This window comes from Vidua macroura, chromosome 21 (genome assembly GCF_024509145.1).
Source record: "Vidua macroura isolate BioBank_ID:100142 chromosome 21, ASM2450914v1, whole genome shotgun sequence".
NCBI lineage: Eukaryota > Metazoa > Chordata > Aves > Passeriformes > Viduidae > Vidua > Vidua macroura.
In genome coordinates this window covers 2,769,562-2,796,653 of record NC_071591.1, presented here as the reverse complement: position 1 = coordinate 2,796,653, position 27,092 = coordinate 2,769,562, and the positions used below count along the sequence as shown (strand labels likewise).

Sequence of the window (27,092 nt, the reverse complement as noted above, 5' to 3'; positions counted from 1 at the left end):
CCCCGGCCGAGGGGCGAGACCGCGGCGGCACAGGGGAGGCAGCGGGACCGCGGCGCCCCGACCGGGACTCGAACCCGCGACCTTGGAGCCCGCGGCCGCCCCAGCCGGGACTCGAACCCGCGGCCCGTCCCGCCGCCGGGTGCGCGCGCCGCCGTGACGTCATCGCGCGCCGCGCCGTGACACGTCGGCGGCGGCGGCGGAACCCCGAGCCGGATGTGCCAAGATGGCGGCGGCCGGTGCTGGGGCCGCGCGGGGCGGCGGCGCCCGCGCCCGCTGCTGAGGGGCCTCGGCCGGCGGCGGCTGCCAGGTACCGCGGGGCGCGCCCGGAGGGAGGGCCGAGGGTCCCGGGTGGGCTGCGTGAGCAGCGCCGGGCTTGAGGTGCGGGCCCCGGCGTCCCCGGTGCCCACCCCGCCGTGCCTCAGCGTGGGCCTCGGGGCTGTCGCAGCGCAGGGAGCCGGCGGCTCCCGCAGCTCCGGGCTCGGCCCCCGGCCCCGGCTGGGGCGGGCCGTGGTGCCGCAAGGAGGGGCGAAGGCGCTGCCGCAGTCGCGGGCTGCGCTGCCCGGGGGTTTTCCCGCAGGATTTGGGTTTCTCTGGGCGGTTTCCAGTGGGGCGGCGGGCCAGGGCCGCTCTGCGGGGCTGCGAAGGTTATTCCGTGGGGAGCGGCAGGGGGAAGGTTCCGACTGCTGCCGGCTGTCGCCTATCCGCTCTGACAGCGCTGCTCCCGGGTCAGGGTGGTTTGTGCGAGCTGTCAGGTGCCCCAGGTCGGTGCGACTGGTGCTGACTCAGGAGTGCGGCTGCCGGAGAGCCTCGGCACCCGCTGGGCTGGAGAGCCGGTAACCGGGCTCCTTTCGGAGTAAACGGCAGCGCTTTGTGCTGCTTCTGTGCTTTTGGTGCCCAGTGAGCTGTTTTGGTGGAGTCACGGACTGGTTTGCGTTGGAAGGGACCTTAAAAATCATCAAATTCCACCCCCTGCCATGGGCAGGGGCACATTCCACTGGCCCAGGCTGCTCCAAGCCCTGTCCTGGGACACTCCAGGGATCCAGGGGCAGCCACAGCTGCTCTGGGCATTCCCACCCTCACAGGGAAGGAATTTTTTTCCCTGATCCCTCATTAAACCTGCCCTGTGCCTGTTTAAAGCCGTTCCCGTCGCTACACTTTAACAGGATAACATTTGTAACTCTGGTTGCTGTTGAGGAAAAGCCCGGTAGGAATCTGTCGGGGGAGTGAATGATGTAGAACGTGTTCAATCTGTCACCCACATGTGTGCAGATGTGCAGCTGTCTACATGAGATAAAACTGGAGAAGTAGTTGCTGATTTCAAAGCTGCAAATCTCATTTTTCCAGCTGTTCCTGTATTTGAGATTGCAGTGAGTTGTTGGGGTGGTTTTTTTTTTTTCAGTCGTTTTGTTTTTACCAGGAAACTGTGTATGTGAACATGTTATTTATTGTTTGCTTCATTTGTGAGGATGAGAGTTAATATTAGTCCTCTCTAACCTGCTTTATAGGCATACTTATTCTGTTTAAGAGTAATTTATTTAGATAGGTTTTAATTAGTTGCCCCCAAAGGAATTATTTCTTTGTAGATGAAGCTATAGAGCTCATCAGGTGAACTTAATTTTATGGCCTCATCTAGAGGGTTTTAATCCTTTTTTCCTCTTTGGCAATGTTATTTTGGTACGCCTTCTGCAATTGTTACTCCTGGTGACTCATGTTTAGCAGGCTGCTCTGCTCTATCAATTAATAAACCAGCTGGAAGTTAAGAATTTCCAAACTATACAAAGCAGAGGTGGATTGCTCTTAACTTGTGTAGTTATTTCTAAATTCCTTAAAATCAGCATTTCTGTTAATCCTGGATGAGGCACAAGGGAGGGTCAGTAGCACTGAGTTATCTTCTGTTTAAATTACTTGACATGGGCACGTTCATTTTATTTGGACTCAGCTCCTCAAATCTTGCTTGCTTTTCCTACTGTGTGCAGTCTGTTAATATTAACTTTGCTTCTGAGGAAGCTGATCTCTCCTATCAAACCTCTGTCATGCACCATCAGAGATCCTGTTAGAAGAATGCCTAAAAGTAGGACTTTACACTTATTTTTATTAGCTAATTACTGGTGCTGGCTGTTACAAAAATGTGGTAAAGTATTAGGATTTTTTTTTTAATAAGATGCTGCAAGGAGTAAAGTCCACATTAGACATTTGGAAGTGGGTATTTGAGTTGGCTTTTGTGCTCAGCTGTATTTCAGAAACAACTTTTCTATGAAAAACAGAGCTATGTAGTAGATACCAATATTTTGGTCAGTGAAGTTTGTGCTTTCCAGGACATAAATGCCTTGGCAGATGGTTTAATTAGCTTTTTCCCTCCCCAACCCAAAGTATGTTGCATAAACACATGCTTTTATTTGGAAGGGAGAGAGGAGTTTTTGAAATCTGGTTAATACAACAAAGAACATGATGAAAAAGAAATGGGGATGCCCAGAACAGCCAGAGGTTCCTTAAGCTTCCTTAAGGTGGGTGTTTAGGCAGGATTTCCTGGAAGCCTGGTTGGCAGCAAGGCTGGTAAGCATGGCCAGCTGGAAAACCTTCACCTCAGGATTGTAACAGGAGAAAAGATTGCAAAGTCCTGAAACCTCTTTGTAAGCATTCCTTGATGGAATTCAGCAGCTGTGCTTTAAAAAGAATGGTGAAGGCACATGCAAGTAATGCATGAAACTGATGGAGCTCTGTTGAAATCTGTTTGTTGTTGTCTTTCTCATCTTAATAAAACACAAATTTATGGAGTCTTAACTCTAGATATGGCTGTGGAATATACGGATATGGGGAAGAAATTGAGAGTCTCTTTTAACTCTGAAATAGGGACCTGGATGATACACAGTGCTGTTGGAGACATTTTTCTTTAGGAAGAGTTGTACTGATGTCCAGGCTGTGTGCTGTGGTACTTCAGTGTGCTTTTTATTAGAATTTTTAGGTATAAATCTTTATGAAATACATATAGTATTTTTGTTAACAAGAAACCAGAAGTGCTTTGCATTTGAACTTCTCGATAACTATAACAGTTTTGTCCTGATCACAAACATCTGACTTTTCTGGCTGCCCATCTTATTACTCTTACTGACAAGATGCTGAATCTTAGAAGAACTCCAAATAAGAATTGCACAGCTTTTTTCTTTTATAAGCAACTGGTGTGGAGCAATTGCTGTGGGTACTTCACTCTGCATATTGTAAACAATATTTGTTGTGTACTATGAGAAAACAAGATTATCATATGCTGCTAAGGCTTCACTGAGCTCCACTGGCTAAGTATTGATGAATTCCTCTGGTTTGCCAGCCTCCATCCTCCCCAGATTAAGGGGTGATAAAATTGAAAAAGATACCCTGATGAATTTACTGAACTGCCTGTGTGCCAGATTCCTGCCTGGTATTGTTTGGAGCTGGGGTTGGGTTACTTCTGAGTGTGTCCTTTCCACCCTGACGTGCAGCTGTAACCCTGATACTGTGCCAAAGTCCCACTGGTGTCAAAGTGAGAATGGTCATTGATAGGTGGGGGTAGTTGATTGTTTTTCTATCCTTAAATGCACTTTTGCTATGCAGCACTCATCTAGAAGAGAGAATATTTGTGATGAAGATGCAATTGTCTTTCTCAGAATAAATAACAATACAGTGCCACACGATGTTTTCTTGGTTAAACCAGGAGTGGACTGTTGAAAGTGATAACATCTGATGAATTCCTTCTAGGGATGCTTCTCATCTTACCTGTGAAAAGGTCCAGCTACATGGAGTGCCAGTGCAGCAGGGCTGAAGATCATCTCTAACAGAATTAGAGCTAGATCATGACTTCTCAGCTCTTCATAATTAAATTGAGCAGGGCATGGTGCTGCAGGCTCTGTTCCTGCCTGGTTGCTGTCTGGTCTGTGATGCATATTTCTGGGATACCACCGGAGGGTTTGACACTAGTACAGGTCTGGACTGTGTTTCATTAGTCTTACTTGGATATGTTTAATAGAATTGTTAAATAATGTGCATTGATACCACACAGCCTTACACTTCATTAATGCCAGACTTGGATTTAGAAATACAATGGAGTGTGTCGGTTCCTTATGCATTCTAAAGAACAGGGAGATATTTTCCGCTTCAAATTCTTTGAGTGATTTTGTTTCTGAAATAAAAGTTGCTTAAGTGCTGCACATATTGTGAGAAAGGGAACTGACTTATACCTGTGTTGTCTCAGCAGGCCAGAAGAAGAAATCTCTGAACTGCCTCCGCGGGCGGTTTGTCACCGTGTGACCCTGCCAGAAGGCCACCATGCAGCAGCCACCGCAGCCCGTCCCTCCAGGGGCGGCTCCTCCTCCTCCCGCCGGCGTGGCTCGCAACATGTACTGGAGGAACAGCCCCCTCGGCAAGCGGGCAAACGCCGCAGCTGCGCCGGTGCAGCCCGTGACAGACCCGTTTGCCTTCGGCAGGCAAACCCCGCAGGGCTCCCCTTTGGATAATCCACCCAAGGGCAGCGCACCGGCGTTCCCACAGCCAGCCCTCGTGCATCCGCCGCCCGCCCGCGCCGGGGACAGCCCTCATGGACCACACACCTCTCTGTCAGCTCCCGTGTCTCAGGCAGGGATAAGCACCAGTAGCTTTTCCAGTGTTCCAGTTCCTTCTCCGTCCCTGGGGTATGTTATAAATAGTGCTGCAGAAGGGCGTCCCAACGCCGATCTCGGACTCCGTGGGCATTATAACCCAGGAGCAGCAGTGGAAAGTTCTTTCAGTGTGCATCCTGGAATGGTGTCTGCAGCGAGCAAACCTGGAGCTAGACAGGATGTTGGCAGAGATCCAAATGATGCAGCTTCAGCACCCAGCACAGCAGCACTCTTCCCACCACCTCCCCAGCAGCCTGGGCCCCAGTGGAGGCCCGTCCCAGGGAATCTGCAGTCTCCAGTTCGGAATTTTGTGCCCTATCCTGAGCCGTCTCCTCAGACTGACGTTCATAACGTTTCTCAGCCTTCGGTCAGCACCTCTCACCCTCCTCCTCACGCAAATGTCCCACAGGGTCCTGGACACCAAGGTGTTCCACAAAACATCGTGCAAGCGCCTTTATCTGCTGGCTGTGAGAAGAATAGCAAAAACAGCCCTGCAAACAGCAGTCATCACATGAACAGCATCCAGCCTGGAAATGTGTTTAGGCAGAACACAGAAATGACTAACCCTTGGTCAAACCAACCTTACCAGGAACAGTTTTACGCACAGCCACCTTTGCAAGACTCCGGTTTTGTCCTTCCCACAGCTCAGGAAAACAACCCCAAAAACCAGTCTCCAGCTATGTCTGAAACGTCAAATAGGTCTATTCCCACAGATCGAGATCCAGGAACTCTCTCCATGTTTTTCAAAGGGGACGAGGCAGAAAATGAAGAAATACTTTCATCTGAAAAAAAATATGTAATGGAGAAAACAGAGTTTGATGCCTGTCAGCAAAATTCGGCCTCCCTGTATCACCAGCCTGTGCATCCTCAGCAGGTAGCAACCAATATTCTCTCTCAGGCACAGCTGGGTACAGCTGGTGAGATGGTACAGAAAGGAATGGATGTCCAGTACTTCCCTAAACTTGTCAGCCATCAGGAGGCACAGGCTGCTAAGCACTCTCTGTTTGCTGGTGATGGCAAGGCACAGATAGGTGACACAGCTGCTGGGTCCCAGTACGAAAATGTGGAGAACCTGGAGTGCATTCAGAATCAGGAAGTGCTGCCAAGCGAACCACAGAACATCAACGCTTCATCCCCTGCTGCCGGTCCCGATCCGTACAGGTACGGATCCTTCCCGGGTCAGATGCTTCCCAAGAACGCTGCTGTGAGCCATGCTGAAGGAGGACCAAACCTGGAGGCACCTGATTCCTTACCTCACCCTGCCCGGCCAGACAGCGTCTCTTCCAACTACAGCAGCATCAGCCTCAGGAGCGCTTCCAGCTCGGCACGGCCCCCAGAGCAAGTCGGTACATTTATCCAGCAGGAAATTGGGAAGCCTGATGAGGAATCCTCTGCCAGCTTCTTCAAACAGATTGACTCCTCTCCTCTGGGAGGTGATTCAGGTGAGCTAAACCTGAGCAAGAACTACCACGGCAATCTATCCCAGCCTCCCACTCCAAGTCCTCCTAAGCCTACAGGAGTGTTTCAGACAAGTGCAAATAGCTCTTTTGAACCTGTGAGGTCCCATGGCGTTGGTATAAAACCTGCAGAGATTGACCAAGCAAAGATGGTGGTTGAATTAAGAGAGAACCACTCAAACCAAAAGAATATCAAGAAGAACACAGCAGTGCCTGCTGCATCCCCTGGCAATCTTGAACAGCCACCAGATAATCTGGAAACAATTTACATGCCTCAGGTACACCCAGGGCCTCTTGCAGGCGCTGGGGAGGCTGGAAACACGCTGCACTCTGGACCTGTTGTGGAAAATGTACAGTCGGTATCTGAGAGACGATCCTCAACCAGAGCTCAGGGAGCAGTTAAGAAGTGTGATAGCCCAGCAACAACTTTATGGGCTCACAATGAGTTACCAAATTTTGGGGGAAATGTTCTCCTAGCTCCTGCTGCTCCTGCAGTGTACGTACCTGCCAAACAGACTGTGGAAGTCATTCAGCCACCAGAGGAAGGCCTGTCTAATCAGCAGCCATGTAAACCAGGGACTATTGCTGTGCAGCACTCCCAGGATGGAAATATAGCTTTTGAAAATCTTGAGAATCCTCCCAAAATGGGAGAAGAGGAAGCACTTCAGTCTCAGGCAAGTTCTGGTTATGCAAGTTTATTGTCTTCTCCACCTACAGAGTCTTTGCAAAATCAGCCTATCCTGATTGCTCAGCCTAATCAAAGCTATAACTTGGCTCAGCCAATTAATTTTTCTATTTCTCTATCTAATCAGCTAAGCAACAATGAAAACAATCAGCCAATGAAGGACTCTGGAGTTGGGGACAAGCCTGCGATGGGTCCCCAAAGTTCACATGCTGGTGGGGAAAACATGCCATTACCTGTGATGCAAGTTGGATCTCTCTTAGTTAATGCACTTCCAAATACTAACCTGTTAAAACATAATTTATTACAAAGTCCTGTTAATTCTTCTGATGCTGCTTCTAATCAGCCTGCAAATTTGCTTATGAAAACTCCTCTTAATTTGACTCCAGAAGGGCAAAAGAATGTTCATGTGGAAGGCCTTGTTCCTGAATTTGCTAGCAAGCCAGGATCTAACTCATCTGTTTCTCCTGGGACAAATCTTCCCAGTGGAAGTGCAAGTGGCCTAGTCCCCCCTGTTAATTCCGTAGCACAGGCTAATAATTCTGCAAATCAGTCAAGTAGCAAAGAAGCTGCTGGAGTGCTGGACTTCACAGTGCCACGGACGTTGGAGAAAAGCAGCACAAGTAATTCTGTCCAGGTGCACAATCAGTCACCCTCTGGTGCTCCAATCCAACAGGCGGCCGGTGGTGCTGGTCAGGTGTGTCCCGAGGTGCCTGACAAACAACATTTCTATCAACAGGTGACAAAAGATGTGCAGCACCAGGCTGCAGCAGACCGAGCTGCACAGGGAGCGCTGCCACCCCAGCCACAAATGCAAGCGGCTCAAGTGCAGCCACCAACATCTGGGCAGTCCTCAGTTCCTCCAGACTCCCAGATTCCCACAGGGGCTAAAGCCCTGCAGCAGGGGGAGAACCAGGTGCTGGGTAGCCATCCCCAGCCAGGGGGGCCCCAAGAGGCAGGTTCAGCCCAGCCAAGGTACGACCAGACGAGTCCCGGGAAGCAGCCGGTGTCAGAACAGCCTCCAGGTGCTCCAGCTGCCACAGCCTCTCCTGCCACCACTGCTCAGGCAGTCCCACCCAACGGGCAGCAAGACCTGCAGCGTCCACCCCCTCCTCAGACCCCTCAGGAAGCCTTTGGTCCACCCCAGAACCCTTACTACTACTACAGACATCCTTACGACGCTTACCAGGCCCCATATCCACCACCTTATCCTCCTGCAGACCCCAGGACAGCAGCTCACCTTTATTACATGGTAAGTTTCTATTTTTCCCTTTCTTCCCCCTTGGTATGTATTTTTTCATTTTTGAGTTATGAATTCAAGCAGTCGTGTCATGATCAACATTCAGCAGAGTATTCACATTAAGTGTTTTAAGTTTAGGGAAAATCCAGACAGCAGTAACAAAACTGACACTGCAAAGATTATGGAAACTTAAGTAGTTGCTGATACCAATTCCAGTTGGCACAGATGTCAGCTCATAGCAGTTTGTTTGGTTCTTTGGAAAAAAAGTTTGCAGTTATAACTGGCTTGGCTGTCCAGGTGCTCAGATTTGGTTCCTATCTGCTGCCTGAATTATTGATGGTTTAGTAGATAGGTTGAAGTGCCTTTAGTCCAGACAAAATGTTTTTTTTTTTCCTTAAGTTTAGGATATTAATAACTTGACTATAACTTCTGCCACAAAAAGTAATGAAAGCTAAGCTGTAGTTTATTAACCTGCATCTCTTCAAGTGTCACGGCTGTGGTGTGAATGGTGATGTTTTTTGGTTTGAACTGTTAATTTTGGAGGTGTGAAGCCTCTTCCCTTGCCTGTGCTTTTGCAGGAGGACAGCTACGGGCAGTACGACCCCCGGTACCGACACTACGAGAGCAGCACTGCCTACATGGAGCCCGGGAGTTACCGCTACCCCGAGCCTGAACGGCCCAGCTCCAGGGCCAGCCACTGCTCCGACAGACCTTCCTCCAGGTGTGTAATTCCTCAACCGAGTCAACATTTGGGTTCCCCAAAGCAGGGAGTGTAGTGGTGCCTGTTGAAGTTTTGCAGCATAAGCCACAGGGAGGAATTCAAAACCTCTTTGTGTGCTGCCCTAGGGATGGGCGGTATCAAATGCCGTGTCTGGAAAAGATACAATTCCCCAGCCTTTTCTCTTGCTTGTTTTTCCTTTCATTCAGTTCTTTGGGTGTTGTTGGTGTTTGTGCCAGGCAGGAAGTCACTGTGATAGCCTCAGTGCTGATGTTTGCTGTGAAAGAGCAGTGCAGGCATGGGGTTATTAATCAATACTCATTTATTTTCTGCCTTGCACTTAGGCAGGGGCCCCTTGTTCTGTTAATGAATGGCACTTTTGCACATTGGGTGGGATTTGCCTTGCAGCACCATGGATACACAGTTGTACCCAGGTGCTCAGAAGAGAGTGGTGACTCAGGTGACAGCATCTTGGTGCTGTGTCAGATCCATTTGTGTGACAATTCCCTCAGCTGTGGATAAGCTTTCCTCACAAAGCTCCCAGAGTGTGGTCTGGGTGGCAGAGGTGCTGTGTGGGCATGTCCCACCCACTCATTTCACTGAAGATTTTTGGTTAGGGAAACTTAAAAGCCTTGATCTGACTGATTAATACAAAATAAAGACATTTGAGAGAGGGGAACAATGTGTTCAGATGCTACTTGAAAATGTTAAATAAAAGCAGGATAAAATCTCTACTCAAGCAAGAAGCAGCAAATTACCTTGAAGAGATTGCTGGTTTCTGATGATAATTGTGTAAGTTATTTGTATGAACTTCAAATTAATGACAAAATGTTATTGTTGTTATCTGCTGAGGAATTTGCAGTTTCTAACACAGAAACTCCTATTACCTGTCTGGAAATTATTAAACCCTTAGTAATGTTTGTCTGTTGTTGGTAGTTCACTCATGGAGCAGTGATCAAATTACAAATATAACATTTTGTTTATCATCTCCAGAAGATTATAGTTGTATTTTGGTCTTGAAGAGAACAAAACAATGGCTGTAGCTCCATGGGATAACTTTTACCATTTTTTTAAATGAATTTAAGTGTGCTGTGAGCTCTTGAAATGATCTGATAACCTCTAGTAGCACTTCCTGGTGTGTTCTCTCCTGAGGTACTATTTTTGGAAGGGGTTGAAGTTTCTGTAGGTGGCAGTGGGCAGATCAAAGCCTGTTAGAAGTGGCTGTGTCAGGGCTGATGTGTGAGTGCCAGTGCAGTCAGCCAGGGACTGTGGTGTGGAGCTGCAGGGCAGCAGAGCTGTGTGTGTGTGTGAAACTGCCCCGAATGTGCAGTGGTGGTGATGCAGCTTTGTAAACTCTGCTTGGAGAAAGGAGTGAGATCTCTCTGGAGCAGACTGGGGAGACTGGTTGGGTGGCTAAACCTGATCTGATAAGATCAGAGCTCCTCCTCTGCAGTGAGTGCTGTGTTAGCAGACTTCCCACACTCCTGCGCTCGCTGCGCCACTTTGGAGTTTGCACTCTGAGTTGTAGGACCAGTTGTAGGGAAAGGTGGAAGTTTCCATCACTCCACACTGGCATTAAGTGTCTTCACCTGCTGTGTGTGTGCACAGGTGTGTTTGTGAGATTCATGCACCTGTGCAGGTACAAACATACATGGATATATATACATTTATGTGTGTGCACATACACGTAGACACTGCAATTTTCATCTAACATACATCCTCTGGCCTTTTAGGATGATGACCTGAAAACATCGTATAATAAAGGCTCATTATATTTCAAATAATGGCCACATCTTTCTTTTTTCATCAGAAGAAATTTTTTTTTTTTCTATGCACTGACTCTTGCTTTGCTGTGTTGGTTTTAGCCAGGTTTTTGTGCTTGTTTGGACAATTAGCTCTGTAAATGAGTGTTTTCTTCATCATAAGCTGTATAATAAAACACTGTTAAATTTGGGGGAGCTATTATTTCTTAATGAATTGTTAAATTATCGACTTCTCTGTTGAGACAGTTCAAAGGATGCTAATTATAGCAGTAGTTCTTGTGATTAATTGTCTGTAAGCAATTAAACTTATCACCAAAGCAGTTTATAAAGCCACTAAATTATTGTATGCTGTCAGCTTTCAGTGGCACACAACAATTTAGTGGTATATTGGGTTATAAAGTCTTCATTTTATGATTCCTTGGTTTCTTGGAAATGGATTATTTTAACTATGCAACTCTGGTCTAATCAATTGTGGCATAGAGTTTTTCCTACCTCCTGCTGAATTTAGAAGAGATTTAGGAGGAATAACAACCTTTTCATACTTGTGTGCTTTCTTTCAGGCAAGGGTATACAGAAGATTATTATGGAAAAGGTGGATGGAGTGATTATTATTCAGGCTATTACCCAAACTCCTATGATTATGGAGGTAAGGTGTGCAAAAGAACTCTGATTTTTTTTCCATAGATTTTCCTCACTTGAACCTTCAGTTTGCCTTTCCTTTGTGCAAACCCTCCATTGTAAGGGTACAGAACAATTTTGTTGTACGTGTTGCAAGGCTGCCTTTCACTGGGGTGTGTCATTGGTGTGTGACCTGAAGGCAAACCTGTAAAGTGAATTTTAGGTGGGTGTAAACAGAAGTTGACTCACGGCTGGATTTCGGTTTTGTCCATCATTATCTAAGTGCTCACTGAGACATGCTGGCGTTGGGAGTCTGGAGGTAGTTGCTTGTGTAGTGCCTGGGAGGGTTTTAAGCAACATCTGTCCACATCCTGAGATGTTTTGCTTGGCACTCTGCAGACTGATCACAGAGATTCTGTGAATGTCATAACAAATAGTAGGATTGAGTTTTAAAGATGTTAGAAAAGATCTGATGGCATACACTGACCCCTTAGGAGTAGCTAACTCTAACAGCCATGTTTCTCTGAAAGGTGTGAAATTGATTTTTTAAGCTTTTTTTTAGAGTAAAAAGGTGTGGACATATTTATGTAGCTTTAAGTACATTTTTTTGGGTTCGCTCTGTGCTTCAGGACCAAACCAGTTTGTGATTAGAGAGAAAGGAGCAGAAAAAGATAACAGGCAAAACCTAGCAATATCTGAAGCATTTCTTTTTCTTTTCCAAAGATCCAAGTCGCTGGGAACGATACCCTTATGACCCCAGGTACAGAGACCCGAGGAGTTATGACCAGAGGTACTGGTATGATGCTGAACACAACCCTTACCAGAAGAGAGAAGCATATCCATATGGCAGCAGGTTTGTCCAGTCAATCCACGTTCTCCCGGTGCTCTTTCCAGATTCTCTGAGCAGGCTATTAAAATGCAGTGTTACACATATTTCACAGTGTAGTTGCGAGTGTGTGTGTGTCTGTTCTTTCTGTAGCTTTAACATAGGTCATTGAGGGAAGCCAGATGAGCTGTCACATCACTCTGAGAGAGGTAGCAGCATTTGTTTTTAGACCAGTTGGACATTCTGTTGGTGTTTAGAAGACACTCTGAGTATAGTATTGGTCTTGATCTTGAATAATCTGGACGAACTCCATGAAGAAATGTCAGTTTGTTTACCGTGACAACAACCTCAGCGTGGGCAACGATTTAAGAGCCCTTCTGGAGTGATGTCCAGTTTTCCTGACAGTCACCTCCCTCCAGCCCGTGGGTGGCCGAGCTCATTCCCGCTCTCTGTGTCCCTCAGGAATGACCGATACGAGGATAACTGGAGGTACGATCCCCGTTTCACCGGGAGCTTTGACGATGACTCGGAGCCGCACAGGGATCCCTACGGGGACGACTTTGACCGGCGCAGCGTCCACAGCGAGCACTCGGGCCACAGCCTGCGCAGCTCCCGCAGCGTCCACAGCCACCACAGCAGCTTCAGCTCTCGCTCCCAGCAGGTGAGCTCCAGCTGCACACACCAGCCTGGCACTTGCTCTGGTGGCGGTGGGTGAAGCGTTAGAAAATAAGAAAATATGTCAGGGGTTAGCGCGGGGAATGTGTGTTTCGAAAACTTTCCTAAGTTAAGGCCGTTTTGTAACGTGGTTTTGTACTTAATGTTTGTCACAGCTGTCAGGAGAACTTTAACCAAAATCAGCACTCAGCTGTGCAAGTTGCCACACACACATAAATGGAAAATTTCCTCTACTGAATCCATTTGCTGTTTGTGAGAATGTTGCCTTCCCTGTGCTTGGCTGTAGTGGACAGTGTGCCTGGCCTTGTGTCATGGCGTTTTTCTCATCACAAGCTTGGCTGTGTTACTGAACTTGGGATGTGTTAAAAGACTAACTTCATATTTGTATGATTTTGACTTTAAAAGCAAAAACCAAAGCTAACTGATTACTCATCCACTTACACCACAAATACAGATATGTGAAAACCTTAGGGAATATTTGGCTAATTTTTGAGGTATGGTTTTTGCTCATGTAATAGGTCATTTCACCTGTACTTGATTCATCATGTTTATTGAAAGTTTAGGTACTGTTCCAATCTGAGTTCCAATTCATTTAGTAATGTGTGAAGTAGTACTGGAAATCATTTAGGCATTAATCTTTAGGCACCTGCTGTCATTTGGCATTTGTTGGGGTTTTTCAGTTGGGATTTTCTGTCTGTTACAGCAGAGGTGAACATTCATTCTGACCCACGGTTGTTGGTATCAGAACTGGTGCTATAATCTTAACTTTTCACACAAGCCCATAGAGATTCTATTGTGAGAGTACTGAACATGCTTGGATGTGAACAGATTAAATGATGGTAAAAACATTGAGGGAGAAGACAAAAGGATTAATTATCTGCACAGAAGGGTCTCACAGGGTGCCTTTCTGCAAGGCCGTGCTGCAGTAAGCCTGTTGCACAGGAATGGGAGCTGTCAGGAAGGAGTGCTGAGTGTGTGCAGTGCTGCTTGCTGTGTGTAACTCCCAGCTAACCCTGACTAATCTGATGTGCCTAGAGCCAGCTCTACAGGAGCAATCACGATCTAACGGGCAATGCCTATGAAACTCCTGCGCAGGCAGTGCACGCAGAGTATCCCTACGGAGGGTATGACCCCAGCTTTGATGGACAGCAGCCTTTCACAGACTATGGCTACCCTGCTGAAACAGGCTGGTCAGCTGTGGAGCAAGGTATGGCCACGCTGGGGAATGAGGGGAAGCACTGTGCTATAGATACAAAACACTTTCTCTGGAAAAGCTTTCCCAAAGTGTTGATGTCTGTTTAGCTCCTTGAAGATGTGTTATATGTCTGTACAGAGATGTGTCTGATACAAACAATATCTTTTTTCAAGCCCCTACATGAAAAAAAAATAATTTTAAAGTTCTGGAGTCTAGTTTTGTTCTAGTTATTGCAAATCTTAAGGTTTGGGACTTTGGGATTATAAAGGAACTAATTGTTTCTTACAAAGTTCAGCCAAATTCAAGAACAGGGTCTTTTCCACTAACACTGCAGGATTATTGAATTGGGTAAATACATCAGCAACTTTACTTAGCTGCAGGGCAGGTTACCTGTTCTTATTTTATCTTTTCTCCCCATTTCAGCACCTTTAAGGCCCTCAACACCTGAGAAATTTTCAGTGCCTCATATCTGTGCCAGGTTTGGGCCTGGGGGCTTCTTAATAAAAGCACTGCCAAACCTGCCTTCTGAGGGTCAGCCAGCTCTGGTTGAAATCCACAGCATGGAGGTAAAGCTTAAAAAGAAAATGGGAAGTAATGGAATAAAGGTCCTTCTTTTGGAAGGGGAGTGGGGAGTTTGAATTTATAACTTCCTGATTTCTCTTTTTTTTATGTCAGTGCATGTATCTTTAACTGTTTGGGCTGTAATCATAAGTAAAACAGTAAGTGTAAAAGTTCCTTTCCTCTGAGAGATGACTTAGTCATGATGAGATCATGCAGCTCCTTATAATTTTGTTCAGGAAGATGTACAGAGTAACTAGCATGTAAAGTAGATTTCATAATTTATCATCCTTGTGCAGGTTGTGACAAAGTCACCCTTTGTATTTTGCTTAAGAGGCTTGATTACATGATGGGTCCTGTTCAGCTCTGGGGGTTTTATTAGAAAAAAGCAAAATTTAGAGTTACAAGAATTTCTTATGGATTATATTTGTGTTTTAGACTATGTTACAACATTCTCCAGAGCAAGAAGAGATGAGAGCCTTTCCCGGTCCTCTTGCTAAGTATGTTCCTACAGTTTTCAGAAATAATTTTCATACATGGAGAAATTATTTCTTCATTGCAAATTATGGGATTTAAACTGACTTAAAATATTTGTGGCTTTTCACCTGCTTAAATAATATATGAGCTTTAAATTTATTCCTCAGAGTAATCACAAATAATGACCTGAATGTTTACATTTGTCTCATTAAAACTTTTTTCTTTTTTTTTTTTTCAGGGATGAGACCCATAAAGTGGATGTTATTAATTTTGCACAAAGTAAAGCTGCTCAGTGCTTTAAGAATGAAAATTTAATTGACAAAGAATCTGCAAGTCTTCTTTGGGACTTTATTGTACTGTTGTGCAGGCAGAATGGGGTATGTCTCACTGCTGGAGTTTTTATCTATCCCAAAGTGTTTTGTACACAAATAGTTTTTGTGCAAAGATCAGGAGTTTGTGTTCTAGTCACTGATCTTGGAATATGTCACAGACTGAAGGAATGTGTAAACTGAGCACACCCTCAGCTGCTCAGAGGTGCTGATATTCACATATTGCTGTTGAAGTGCCAAATAAAATGCAGGCAGTGTTGAAATAACAGATTTTTCAATTTTTGTTTCCTCTGCACACACAGACTGTTGTGGGAACAGACCTGGCTGAACTTCTGCTCCGAGATCACAAAACGGTGTGGCTTCCTGGGAAGTCCCCTAATGAGGCAAATTTGATTGATTTCACTAATGAGGCTTTGGAACAAGTGGAAGAGGAATCTGGTGAAGCCCAGCTCTCGTTTCTCACTGATAATCTTGTAACCACTGTTGACAGTTTTGAGAAGGAGACTGAGAGATTCAGGGAGTTGCTGTTTTATGGCCGCAAGAAAGTGAGTGCCTGTGCTGCTACTTATTTTTGCAACTTTTGTAGTGCATGCAATATTTCATGGCACTGTATTACTCTGATACAGAAATTTATACCCTACAGTTCATAATCTAAAGCAAAATTATAGTGTGTTAGCTTTTACCTAAACATACTTTGATTTGATCACAAATTACTACTGTAAAACTGGTTTTTATGAGTAGTACGTGAATTTATTCCCAGGAAACAAATTTGTGTGTTTGTTAGGATGCTTTGGAGTCTGCCATGAAACATGGTTTGTGGGGTCATGCTCTGCTCCTTGCCAGCAAAATGGACAACAGAACACATGCAAGAGTGATGACCAGGTACTGGGTTGCTTTTTGATTAGTGAAATTTGGCTGCCTGTTCTGCTAATGAGGTGGAGAATGTCAAAATCATGGGTTATCCATAGTAGTTCATGCAAGATTTATGCTTTAATTTTACCTGTGTATGTATTTGTCAATTATTACTTTTTATTCTGGGGTCTTCTGGCTATAAATTTAAGCCTGAGAAGTTGTTCTCTGCTACCTGATCCATTTAAGGAGTATTTGAACAATATCATCTGTGGCCTTGCTTGGGAAAAAAACTGTAAAAACTCAACTGTCAATTTTGTTAAAGTCAGCTGGCTTGGGGAGAATCCAGAGCTTTTCCTAGTTTGGACTGACTGATGTTAGAGTGACAAACCAGTTCACTTGTAATATTTTACTTTTGAACATCATCCACTGGGTAATTTCCTCTTCAGTGTAGTATTTTCACACAGCACTTTCTTCTCTTGAGCTACGTTAGATTAATTGCCACTGAGAGCTGAAGTACATTTTAACTGCTTACCCCATGTCTGTGTTTTGTTGTTCTCTGCAATGTCTCTGTAGATTTGCCAACAGTCTCCCAATTAATGACCCTCTGCAGACTGTTTACCAGCTCATGTCTGGAAGGATGCCAGCTGCATCCACGGTAAGATTCTCTGGGAGCTGCAGGGAGTAGTGGGAGTTCCCAACAGAAATCTTTCCCAGAATATCAGAGTTGTTTTGGTCCTTTTTAGGTTAAAACACTTAACCATGCAGAGCTCCAGTCACTGATTTGACCTCGTAATTCTTCTCATTTTAGTGCTGTGGAGATGAGAAATGGGGAGACTGGAGGCCTCACCTAGCAATGGTGTTATCCAACTTGACCAATAACGTGGACTTGGAATCCAGGACCATTGCAACCATGGGAGACACTCTTGGTAACTCTTGGGGAAATGAACAGGGTGATAACTGAGGGAAAAGCTTTGATTGCTCAGCCTATTTTTTTTTTTTTTTTTGAAAACAGGCAATTTCTTTATAAAATATAAAGTGGAGAAGTTTTATATGGGCTTGTCTCTTTTGTGAAGTCATTTGAATGCAAAGCCAAACAACACAGGACACCGAATGTGCCACTGAAATATCCTGAGCTCTGTCCTTTATTTCTCTACAGCTTCTAAAGGCCTGCTGGATGCTGCTCATTTTTGTTACCTTATGGCCCAAGTTGGGTTTGGAGTTTACACAAGGAAGACAACAAAGCTTGTCCTAATTGGATCAAATCACAGGTTTGACTTTTTTTTTTTAAACCCAGCTTTCTCGATGCAAAAATGGAAGTTTGAAAGACTGTACTGTTCCCCTTATCATCACTAGCTGGTTTTGAGATAACTATTTAGTGTCCTGTCTTGTAGAAGTTGTTGATATTTTGTGTCTAACAGAGCTGTGTGTCTGACAGTGACAGATCTGTATTTGTCAGCTCAAGTAATATTTTTTTTTCCCTGCTTGAAACAGCTTGCCATTTTTAAAGTTTGCCACCAATGAAGCCATTCAAAGAACAGAAGCCTATGAGTATGCACAGTCACTAGGAAGTCAGCCTGGCTGCTTGCCCAATTTCCAGGTGAGGAGCTGTTCCTGTTTTGGTTTGGTTTCTGTTTTGGCAGATGTCATGCTTTTAATCTCTCATGTGCTGTGTTCAGTGTGGCAAATATTATCTCTATTATAACATGAAATATTCATGGATAATAATGCCACATAGCTGTTTTCCTGTTGTCTTTTCATTCTCACTTTTTTCATCTCTACATCATGAACTTCTAACTTTTAACTTTATAATTTGTAATTCTGTATTCCAAAAGAACAATCCAGCAGAATTTGCTGGCACTAGCTGTAGGTACATAGACAGCTTCCACTGGATGCATTAGGTGGAAGAGGAGAATTGAATGCTTTTTCCTTTAATTTTAGATGTGATAATGAGATACCTGAGCTTTCAGCTGAAATGTCAGACTTCCTTTTATTTGTTACCACCCAGAGTGTTGTGATCACTTGGTTTATTTGTCCTGCCTGCCTCCCCAGGTTTTCAAGTTCATCTATGCCTGTCGGCTGGCTGAGATGGGCCTTGCTGCCCAGGCTTTCCACTACTGTGAAGTGATTTCCAGAACTGTCCTCAAAGATCCACACTACTATTCCCCTGTGCTGATTGGCCAGCTAATCCAGGTAACATGAGGAAGAATGAAGTGTTTGTGGCTGGGTATTGTAGGTGGGAAGCTATGGCTGATGAACTCACACTTGGCAATGGTTCCTTTCCTCAGATGTCATCCCAGCTGCGCCTGTTTGACCCTCAGATAAAAGAAAAACCAGAGCAGGAATCTTTTATTGAACCCCCCTGGTTGGTGACACTTCGACATGTGGATGGACAGATCAAGGTATGGTGTGTGCTTTTCAGCATGAATTATTCCCTGTAAAGGATTAGTGTAAATCCAGTTTTTAAAGTGGTTTTGTTTACACTGCTAATCACAGAAACATGTGACCTTATATATTCATGTCCTAAATTGCAAATGCTATGGTGTAAACCAAGTGAATTTACCACACTTCAGTGCCCTGAGATTCAATACAGAATAATGAAGGTTATATGAGACAGGTTTTTCTTTATACTATAATGCAAGGAGAATTGCAGGACTCATTGGGTTGCAGTAATCAGGGGATCTGCTTGCCATAAAAATACCTTGTGTGTGGATTGGTGTTGCTAGATTATAACAGACTAGAAATAATTATAGTTTATTTAAAGAGATGTGTTAGAAATTTGAACCCTGAGCTAATTAACTGTGTTTCAATTTAAAAACAAATAAACCCTTCTAATTATTGGTTGATCTTGGCTTATAAATGGCTGAAAACTCATTTTTCTTTGACTGAACACTAAAAAACTGTTTTCACACCTAAGATTTCCTTTGCTCTGTGTTCCCTTACTTATGAACTGGATGTCTGGTGCAGATCAGTTAATAATATCTTGGTTTTTTCCTGCAGGAGGGTGCAATAGCCTATAACACAGACAGATCCACTCCCCCTCCCTACGAATGCAGCACTCCCAGCTCTGAACTGGACCGTGCCAGTCAGTGTGATGGGGCAGGTGGCCGTGACGTGGGGCCAGGTGCTGAAAATGCCTTGCTGGCATCCTTGTTACCCAGTATGGCTCAACAGATGCAGAGCGTGCAGCTGATGCCTTCAGGTTGGTGTTTCATATCCTTTATGACAGAGAGAAAACAAAGGTTTTGGGTTTCTGATACACGAAACCACTTAAGAGGCTGGTTGGAACAGGGAGATTTCACTTGTGCATTGTATCATTCATAAGGTAAAAGGTTCACACTGTAATTTCTGTTTAATTTTAACTCTGTTTTTTTGGGGTTTTTTTCATGCTGCAGTACCTCAGGCTGTCCTTGATGGCTCAGCTGCCATGATTCCTCCTGGTGACCAGGGAAGTGTCCCCTTCTACCCAGTGGCTCCTCAGCCTCTTGCTCCAGGACCTGGCTTTGCACCTCAAGGATTTTCAAATCCCTATGGAACTGAACCATCACCACTATATTTAGGGACAACACTACCCCCAGGAGGGCCACCACAAGAAATGGAACCACAGCCAGAAGAACAGACAAACCTGGAAACAGGTCTGGGATCTTAATAAACAGCTTTCCTTCCTTAGAAAGGGAATGAAGTGTTCCAGGGAATAATTCAAAATATCTCAGTATTTAAAAAATAGTAATGTTTTGGGTAATTAAATTTAAAAACACCGTGTAATGGTATAGAAACATCTGTAGAAAGTTGTAGCATTCATCCTGCTTTGTTGGCTTAGTTTAAGAGAGAGGTCAGACTCAGCAGATCATGATTTAGACCTTGGTAGGTAATCCCTGAGTGCAGTGAGCTTGGCAGTTCTGTTTCCAAGAGATTTCCAAGGGATATCAGGGATTTCTGCCTCTGGACATGAGTTTCTAGGACCCTGATAGGTTTTAACTCTGTGACAGCAGAGCCTGACATGTGGAGGGAAGGAAACTTAAGTTTGGCAGAGTTTGAGATGTGAGGAACCTTTAAATGCTCCATCCTGATGGTTGAGTCCTTCAGCCTGCTCTGGCCTGTGTTTGGAAAAAAACACAAACCCAGATAGGAGAGGAGGAAAAAATCACAGCAATTGCAGCTTTCTTTCTTTAAAAAACCAGGTTCTTTCCAGCACAAAACTCATAACTGGTGAAAACTTCTGCCTTAAAACTGTTGTGGGGCTTGGGAGCTTTGGTGTTTACTGTTGGGTTTTTTTGTTGGTGTGTGTCCCTGCTAACATAATCTAATTTTTTTTTAAGGAATGCAGAGAATTGCCCCAGAGTCTCCTTCACAAAACTCCTTCCCTGAACAGAGAGAGGATGATTTCTATGGCAGAATGGCTAACATGGTATTGTTATTTCACACATTTCTTCAGCTGCATTGCAGCACAATGCAAACACAAGAAGATTTGGGGGCTCTGTATTGCTCTTCAGCAAGACTTGAAGCTTGGTTTTTAGAAGTCCCCAAAGAACCAGATTAAATGTCTTTGTGTGGAAAATCTTGATAAAAAATTAATGCTGTGTCAGATATTGATCTGCTTGTTTATTATGCATTTATGTCCTGGCTTTATATCTAACCAGGCAGCAGGACAACGATCCATCTTAAGGTTTATTTTGTATGAACTTCTAGATCTGTTCTGTTTATGGATTTTTCAAAGAAGGATTGTTTTTAGCGAGGTGGAATGTGATCCATCACTGCAGCAGTGACAACTTTTGCTTCCCTGTGTATTTGTGACCCAGGGCTATGGGCGAAGGTCCCGAACAACCTCAGAGTCCTCTGCTCATTCTGTGGTTCGAGAGAGATCCAACTCTGCAGCAAAACAACCCTCTCCTCCTCCCTCTGCTCCTGCAGGGAAAGAGACTAAAAAAGAAACAAAAAAGGAGGCAGCACCCAGAAAGGTAAACTTCCTTAGAAAGGCACCTACATCTGGAGGAGATTTGTTGGTAAATGTGGTGACTCCTGGTCCACTGTACTTAAGAAGTCCTGACTAAACTATTTCTACTTATTACTTGCAACTCTAAGAGTTGAAGTCCCTGACAGAAAATGTGTTCTTGCATGGAAATTTGTTTTAACTTGCCTGTAAAGTGAGACAAGAATTAACTGAGAGGGAGAGAATTAACTAAGTAGATTTAATTTGTTTTTAGACTGGTGGAACCTGGTTTCGCTGGCTGATGGGAAAAGGAAAGAATGAGGCTCACCTGCCAGATGACAAGAATAAATCAGTAAGGCCCCAAGAATCACAAAAACCTTTATATACTTGAATTTGTTCCTTATGTTCTCCTGGATGACAGATGAACATTGTTTTGATGATGATTGTAAAACTTTGAAGATTATTCTTATTCTAAGACCAGCTTTTTTTTTAAAAAAAAAGATTACAGTTATTTTAAAGTTTTTTAGCAGCTTGCATTGAGCTCTTTGTTTTTGACTGTGATTTTCTTTTAGATTGTTTGGGATGAGCAGAAACAACGTTGGGTTAATCTGGATGAACCAGAAGAAGAGGTAAAAATCCAAGCCCTCATAATTTTCAAAGTAGAAAACAAAAATCTGTACTTGGCACACAATTTTCTTTAATTGTCTCTTAAGAGCTGCTTTTTACTGAATTTGGATTAAAATGTGCTACATCAGACAATGGTGTGATTGGATTTTTTTTTTTTGTCTCCTTGCAGAGTAAACCTCCTCCACCACCTCCAACAGGATTTCCTAAAGCTGCTCAGGCTGCTCCCCCTGGGCCTGGAGGCCCACCTGGTGCCTCTGTCAACGTGTTCTCCAGGAGAGCAGGTAACAGCCAGCACTGATATTTGAAGACTTTCTCCTGCATAAAATATGAAGGCAGAAGTTCTGACTTTGCCTGGGTTGTCTGGGAGCAGTTGGCAGCTCAGTGGAGCTGTGGCTGTTGCTGGCTTTGCTCATGCCCAGCTCGTGCACTGCTGTCACAGTACCATGACTTGGGTATTACTGTTTGTATCCCTGGAGTGTTATTTCCTGATCCTGAAAGATGCTTTAACCAGCCAACTGTTCAAAGTAGACACAGGCATGATAAACACAAGGGTTCTTTCTGTTTTTTTCTGCATGTTTCTGGTTTAGCTGGAAGCAGAGCCCGTTATGTGGATGTCCTGAATCCAGGAGGAACCAAGGCAAGTGGTGCTGTTCCTGCACCATCAGACCTGTTTGCCCCCCTGGCACCAATGCCCATTCCTGCCAACGTGTTTGTTCCAAACTCAGGTGTGTGGATAGGATTGTGGGGAGGTTTTATGGCTATTTATGGGGTGTGTTTGGCTAAATCCCATTTCCTCTGTAGTTCCAGGGGAATCCCAGCCCGTGGAGGGGAGTGGAGCAGCAGAGCACACACCAGCTGCAAACCAAACCAGCACAGACCCTGCTGCAGCTGTGGAGCCAGAGGTGGGTTCCAAGGAATGTCTTGTAGGCAGAACCCAAAGTTCGGATTCAAACCCCCTCAGGATTCTGAGCAGCAGTTTCACAGCCACAGTCCATAAAGCATGATGCTGTTGTAGGGTTTGTGGTTTAACGTTTTGCTTAAAGAACAGGAGAAGAGAAATACAAGTGGAAATGGAAGTGGGAGGTTGCATTTCCTAGTTTGACAGGGCTGCAGCTTCCATGGGTGCAGGAAAGGGACTGAGAACATGGGAAGAGTCTTGCACTGCACACTACACCTGCCTGGTGGGCTGTAACATTGTTCTGCCCCAGTGGGATCTCTAAGGGAAATGTGGAATAGCCTTGTAGTGATGATGATAAACAGAAGTGCCTTGTTTTCCTTCAGTACTTAAACCCTGCAGCCCTTCCTCCTGGATCTGGACTTCATGTTCCTAACCCTGATGGCTCCCAGTCAGGCGAGGTAAGGCTTGATGCAAAGTAATTAATGACTATTTACAGTTAATTGTAGTGGTCTTACAATGGGCCATCTAAAACAAGTAACTGATTCAGTTGCTGATAAGTAGCCAAGATGTGATATGACTGCCTCCAGAATTATAGAGAAAAGATGTCTAAGTCCATATGAGAAGTTCAGCCTCCATGTCCTACATTCTGTGATCTCCTTTTCCTATATAAGTACATTTAAAAGCCTTTTTCAGATTAAAATGTCAGTAGCAGTTGAAGGGTCTCTTCTTGCCTCCGTGCATGCATATAATTTCACTAATATTAAAGTGCAAGACACAAGGAGAACAAGTTGCTGTGTGCCAGGCAGAGTAACATGACCTTTGTTCCTACTAAATGTTTTCTATACCTACATAATTTTGTGCTTTAAGAAGTCCTTTTGATTTAAACTAACTTCTGGCTTTACGTTTGTTTTTGGTTTTTGTTTTTTTTTTTTTAACTTGAAGTTGGTTTAACCTTTGGCAGTGAGACTTTGACAATGAAATAAAACAACTGAAAGCTTGAGGCAGTGACATGCATGACGACTTTTTTTATTTGTGTTTTTTTGTATTTGTGTGTTCTTGCTGTTTTGTAGCTTTCGCGCTCTAGTTCAATGAGTTCATTATCACGTGAAGTAAGCCAGCATTTTAATCAGGTACATGTGGCTGGCCATTCTCATTTATGTTAACTTATTTACTTTCCCCCCTCCCCTCTTTATTTTGCATTTGCTCAAATACTAATGCTACTTTTAGTCATTTCCCCCTCATTTCACAGAACTATCATTAAAAGTAGATCATGTAGTGTTCCTTTTTACACTCAAACAGGGTCTTCAGTTTTGTGTCTTTATGAGAGTGCATGTAATCCAGGCATGCTTTTTGTTTATGTTCCTAAGAGATTCACATAATTTCATCATCTTATTTCTGGGATACTAAAGAAATCAGTTGATTTTAAACAAAAAAAAAAACAAAAAAACCCAAACATCCTCCAACAAAACCAAACAAACCTCCTAAAAAGACTCAATACAAGCAAAACTTGGTCATTCTGCTGCTGCCAGTTTCAAATTGGTAATAAACCATTTGCAAAAGTCCCTGTAGGAATTAAAGGAATGCTTCATCTCTGCTGGAAGTTCCAGAGCTGTGAGGTCACCACAAAGGGGTGACACAAACCTTTCTGATATTTCGTAATAAAGCAAAACCTGACATAGAATGTTTATTTTGGGGCAAGTCTTGAGGTGTGTACTAACAAAGGCAGAAGGTACTAATTGAGTGGAGTTGCACTGGTGTCTTGTGTTGGTTTTGCATGCTTTGGACCTGCAGAGCTATTTGCAGTTGATGCATGTGACACTGTTTGGCCAATTCCTACATTAAGCCAGCCCTGTTCTAGATCTGGATGCAAACTGTACCAGCACTCTGGAGTTGTTCCAATAGGCTGCGCTCTCCATGTTGTTGGCATTATTCCTGTGAATATTTGCTCTGTATAACTTAGCAGACCACATTTGAGAGGCACTGGAGTTCCTCTCTGCCCTTGTCTAATTTCAGTTTTTTCTCTTCCCAGCCTGCCACTGTTCCACCCTCGGGGGCACCTTCAGCAGGGGCGGTACCGTTCTACAACCCCTCTCAATTTGCACAAGTGAGTGAAAACCTCATCTTTCCTTTTCCTTATCCTTATTATTCAAGATTTCCTAGGGAAGCTGTAGCTGCCCCTGGATCCCTGGAAGGGTCCAAGGCCAGGCTGGACAGGGTTTGGAGCAGTCTGGGACAGCAGAAGTTGTCCCTGCCCATGGCAGGGGGTGGAATGTGGTGGGCTTTAAAGTCCCTTCTGACCCAAACCAGTCTGATTCCATGCTTTGAACAAAACATGATTTTGTGCTTTGTCAACTTCATCTGGGTTGTTGCACACAGAGTGTTAAATGTGCACAAAGATCAGTCTGGCACCTGTTCAATTTAACAAGTTCCCATTCAAAATTTATTGCTGGTTTCTTGAATTTTTGTCTCCACCATGATACTTTTACAGAACATTTTGTTTATACCTTTCTTTTTACAGTCTCCTGCAGCCACTGGAAGTTCAAGACTGGGAAGAATTGGACAGAGGAAGTATCCAACATTGAAGTAGAATACAATGGCTTTGTATTTGGAATCCTTACTCACGTTCTGAGTATGCAAAGAGCTACTCAGCCTTACAGCACGTGGTATCAGCTGCAGCTGACATGACAGAAATCTAATGATGGGTGATTTTTTCATGCTTGCACCTCATCTACGCAAACCATTACCAAACATGAAATATATGTAACTTTTCCTTTTCAAAACCTGGCTAGAAATAGCTTTGCTGTGATAAAGAATAGGCACAAGAGAGGAAATAGTTGCTGTCTGTTACAAAACCTGTTTGTAAATTGCATAGGCAATTTATTCCTTAAGTTTATTTTAAACCTTACTAGCGTGACCTTCTGAGACATAGTTTCAGGGATTCCTTAATTTCTGAAGGATGCTCCCCTCCCAGCAGGGGTAAAAAACAAGCAAACATGTCCACATTGTAAGATAACACTGTGGCCTTAAGAGGACCATGCACAATCGTGATGCTTTCAGCCAGAGTGTGGAACCAGAGATGTTCCCCTGGGAGAGGCTCACCCAGGAGCTGCCTCGTGCTGGTTTGGTTTTTGGGAGCCGGGAGGGGGCCACAGCTCATCCAAATAAATCGACCTATATTGAATGAAAACTGTGACTGTAATCTAATCCTGATTTGATTTGGATCTTTCCTAGTCTGTATGTAGTTTGTGGTTTAGACTACCTGTAAAGCCAAGTGTATAGTGGGAAGGAGCTCTGTATCATAGCCAACGCTGTTCTCTTGACGAGTGAGTGTTTGTTTAAGTGCAATACGGTTACTTTGCTTTCTCTCAAACTGCTGGCACTCTGCAGCTGGGGGGTAACACCTTGAAAGTTGCTTATTTTTTCCTTTTGGGAGTGCCAGAATCAGTGTAATAAGCCGTTCTTGAATCTCCCTTACTAAAATAACCAAGGTCTTAAATAGCTAACAGCTAAATTTCATACTAAAAGTAGACGGATTAGACCTCTAGAGATGGACTTCAAAATCTTTAGGTTTAATATAGGAAATATTGAAAACCATGGTATGCAGTGTTTATATTCACTGAAGAATCTGAATTATCTGCAAAGAGAGAAATAAACTTTAAATATTTATTAAATCATTAGGCCATATTTTATTTAGAACTTGCCACCAAACTATTTGATTTTACTTGAATTTCTGCCCAGGAGTAGAAGTAATACGAATGTGAAATTGCCAGTATTTGTCCCCAGTTGTCTTTTTGGTTTTTTGTTTTTTTTTTTTTGTTTTTTTGTTTTTTTTTTTTTTTTTTTCTTTTCCTGAATAACACCACTTTTCTAAGATTGTGATAGCCTTATGTATGTCCCAAAAAGTTTGTATGCAGCCCAAGTAAAACACTGTTTAGGGGGATTAGAAACTTTTGTGTGCTGGTCCATTCTCAATCCCCGACATGGACAGCAGCAGTCAGTGTGGTTTACTTTTCTATAACTGAAACCTAATCAGACACTTGGCTTTCCTCTAGTCCAGCCAGGCTGCTGATTATTTTCTCCTTTCAGTAGAGACTGCCAAACAACTTCATTCAAGGAGGCTCCCCCTGAGCTGGGAGCTGCTGTCTTTCCTAAGTGTAAGATTTGACACTGTAAATTCTTAAATAAAATATTTTGCGCTCTGGAGCACTTTCACATTTTACTTTCTTCTTGTGGTTATTGCTTTAATGAGGTGGGTGAAGGAGCCTTTCCTCTTTGTCTGGGAATGATCTGTGTGAGGAAAGGCAGCCTGAAGTGTTTGGTTTTTGGAACAGCTTCATCGGAGCAGGTTTAGATGCAGTATTGGGAAGAAATCCTTTCCTGTGAGGGTGAAGAGGCTCTGGCACAGGTTGCCCAGAGAAGCCGTGGCTGGAAGTGTCCAAGGTCAGGCTGGACAGGGCTTGGAGCGTGTAGCTGCTGTCCGTATCCATGGCAAAGGCTGGAAACGGGGTGATCCTCAGCCTGTGATCCTGTGATCAGTGTTTGTACTGAAATGTACAAAATTTAAGCTTTAGGCTCAGTATAGGCAACTTTTAAACTCCTTCGAGTGTAACACGTTTACTTTAATC

At 44.1% G+C, this 27,092-nt stretch overlaps 1 protein-coding gene across 5 annotated transcripts; it reads left to right on the top strand.

The window, feature by feature from the left end:
• The first annotated feature begins 217 nt into the window (after positions 1-217).
• SEC16A (SEC16 homolog A, endoplasmic reticulum export factor) lies at positions 218-26,681 on the top strand. Of its 5 annotated transcripts, XM_053996283.1 has the most exons (32): positions 3,730-3,953; positions 4,226-6,756; positions 7,504-8,016; positions 8,583-8,725; positions 11,046-11,131; positions 11,827-11,956; positions 12,392-12,590; positions 13,640-13,811; positions 14,223-14,365; positions 14,796-14,857; positions 15,073-15,211; positions 15,466-15,708; positions 15,948-16,045; positions 16,589-16,670; positions 16,824-16,941; positions 17,172-17,283; positions 17,507-17,612; positions 18,065-18,205; positions 18,301-18,414; positions 19,013-19,214; positions 19,408-19,647; positions 20,332-20,420; positions 20,812-20,970; positions 21,217-21,294; positions 21,515-21,571; positions 21,739-21,850; positions 22,157-22,294; positions 22,371-22,471; positions 22,851-22,925; positions 23,538-23,597; positions 24,497-24,571; positions 24,986-26,681. In XM_053996283.1, exons 2-32 carry the CDS (start codon positions 4,297-4,299, stop codon positions 25,052-25,054), a joined length of 6,516 nt encoding a protein of 2,171 aa, XP_053852258.1. In that variant the 5' UTR covers positions 3,730-3,953; positions 4,226-4,296; the 3' UTR covers positions 25,055-26,681. The 5 variants fall into 5 exon arrangements, with proteins under 5 accessions (XP_053852256.1, XP_053852255.1, XP_053852258.1 ...); XM_053996281.1 differs by lacking the exon at positions 3,730-3,953 and adding an exon at positions 218-307 and having other exon boundaries at positions 4,226-8,016; XM_053996280.1 differs by lacking the exon at positions 3,730-3,953 and adding an exon at positions 243-307 and having other exon boundaries at positions 4,223-8,016.
• The last annotated feature ends 411 nt before the right edge of the window (positions 26,682-27,092 follow it).

What these genes read in the sequence shown, in the direction of transcription:
- SEC16A (XM_053996281.1), top strand. Translation starts at nt 4,297, where the DNA reads ATGCAGCAGCCACCGCAGCCCGTCCCTCCAGGGGCGGCTCCTCCTCCT. An exon ending in ATGTGGATGGACAGATCAAG is followed by an intron (nt 18,415 to 19,012) that starts GTATGGTGTGTG and finishes TTTTTCCTGCAG; the next exon opens with GAGGGTGCAATAGCCTATAA. An exon ending in AGGAGGCAGCACCCAGAAAG is followed by an intron (nt 20,971 to 21,216) that starts GTAAACTTCCTT and finishes ATTTGTTTTTAG; the next exon opens with ACTGGTGGAACCTGGTTTCG.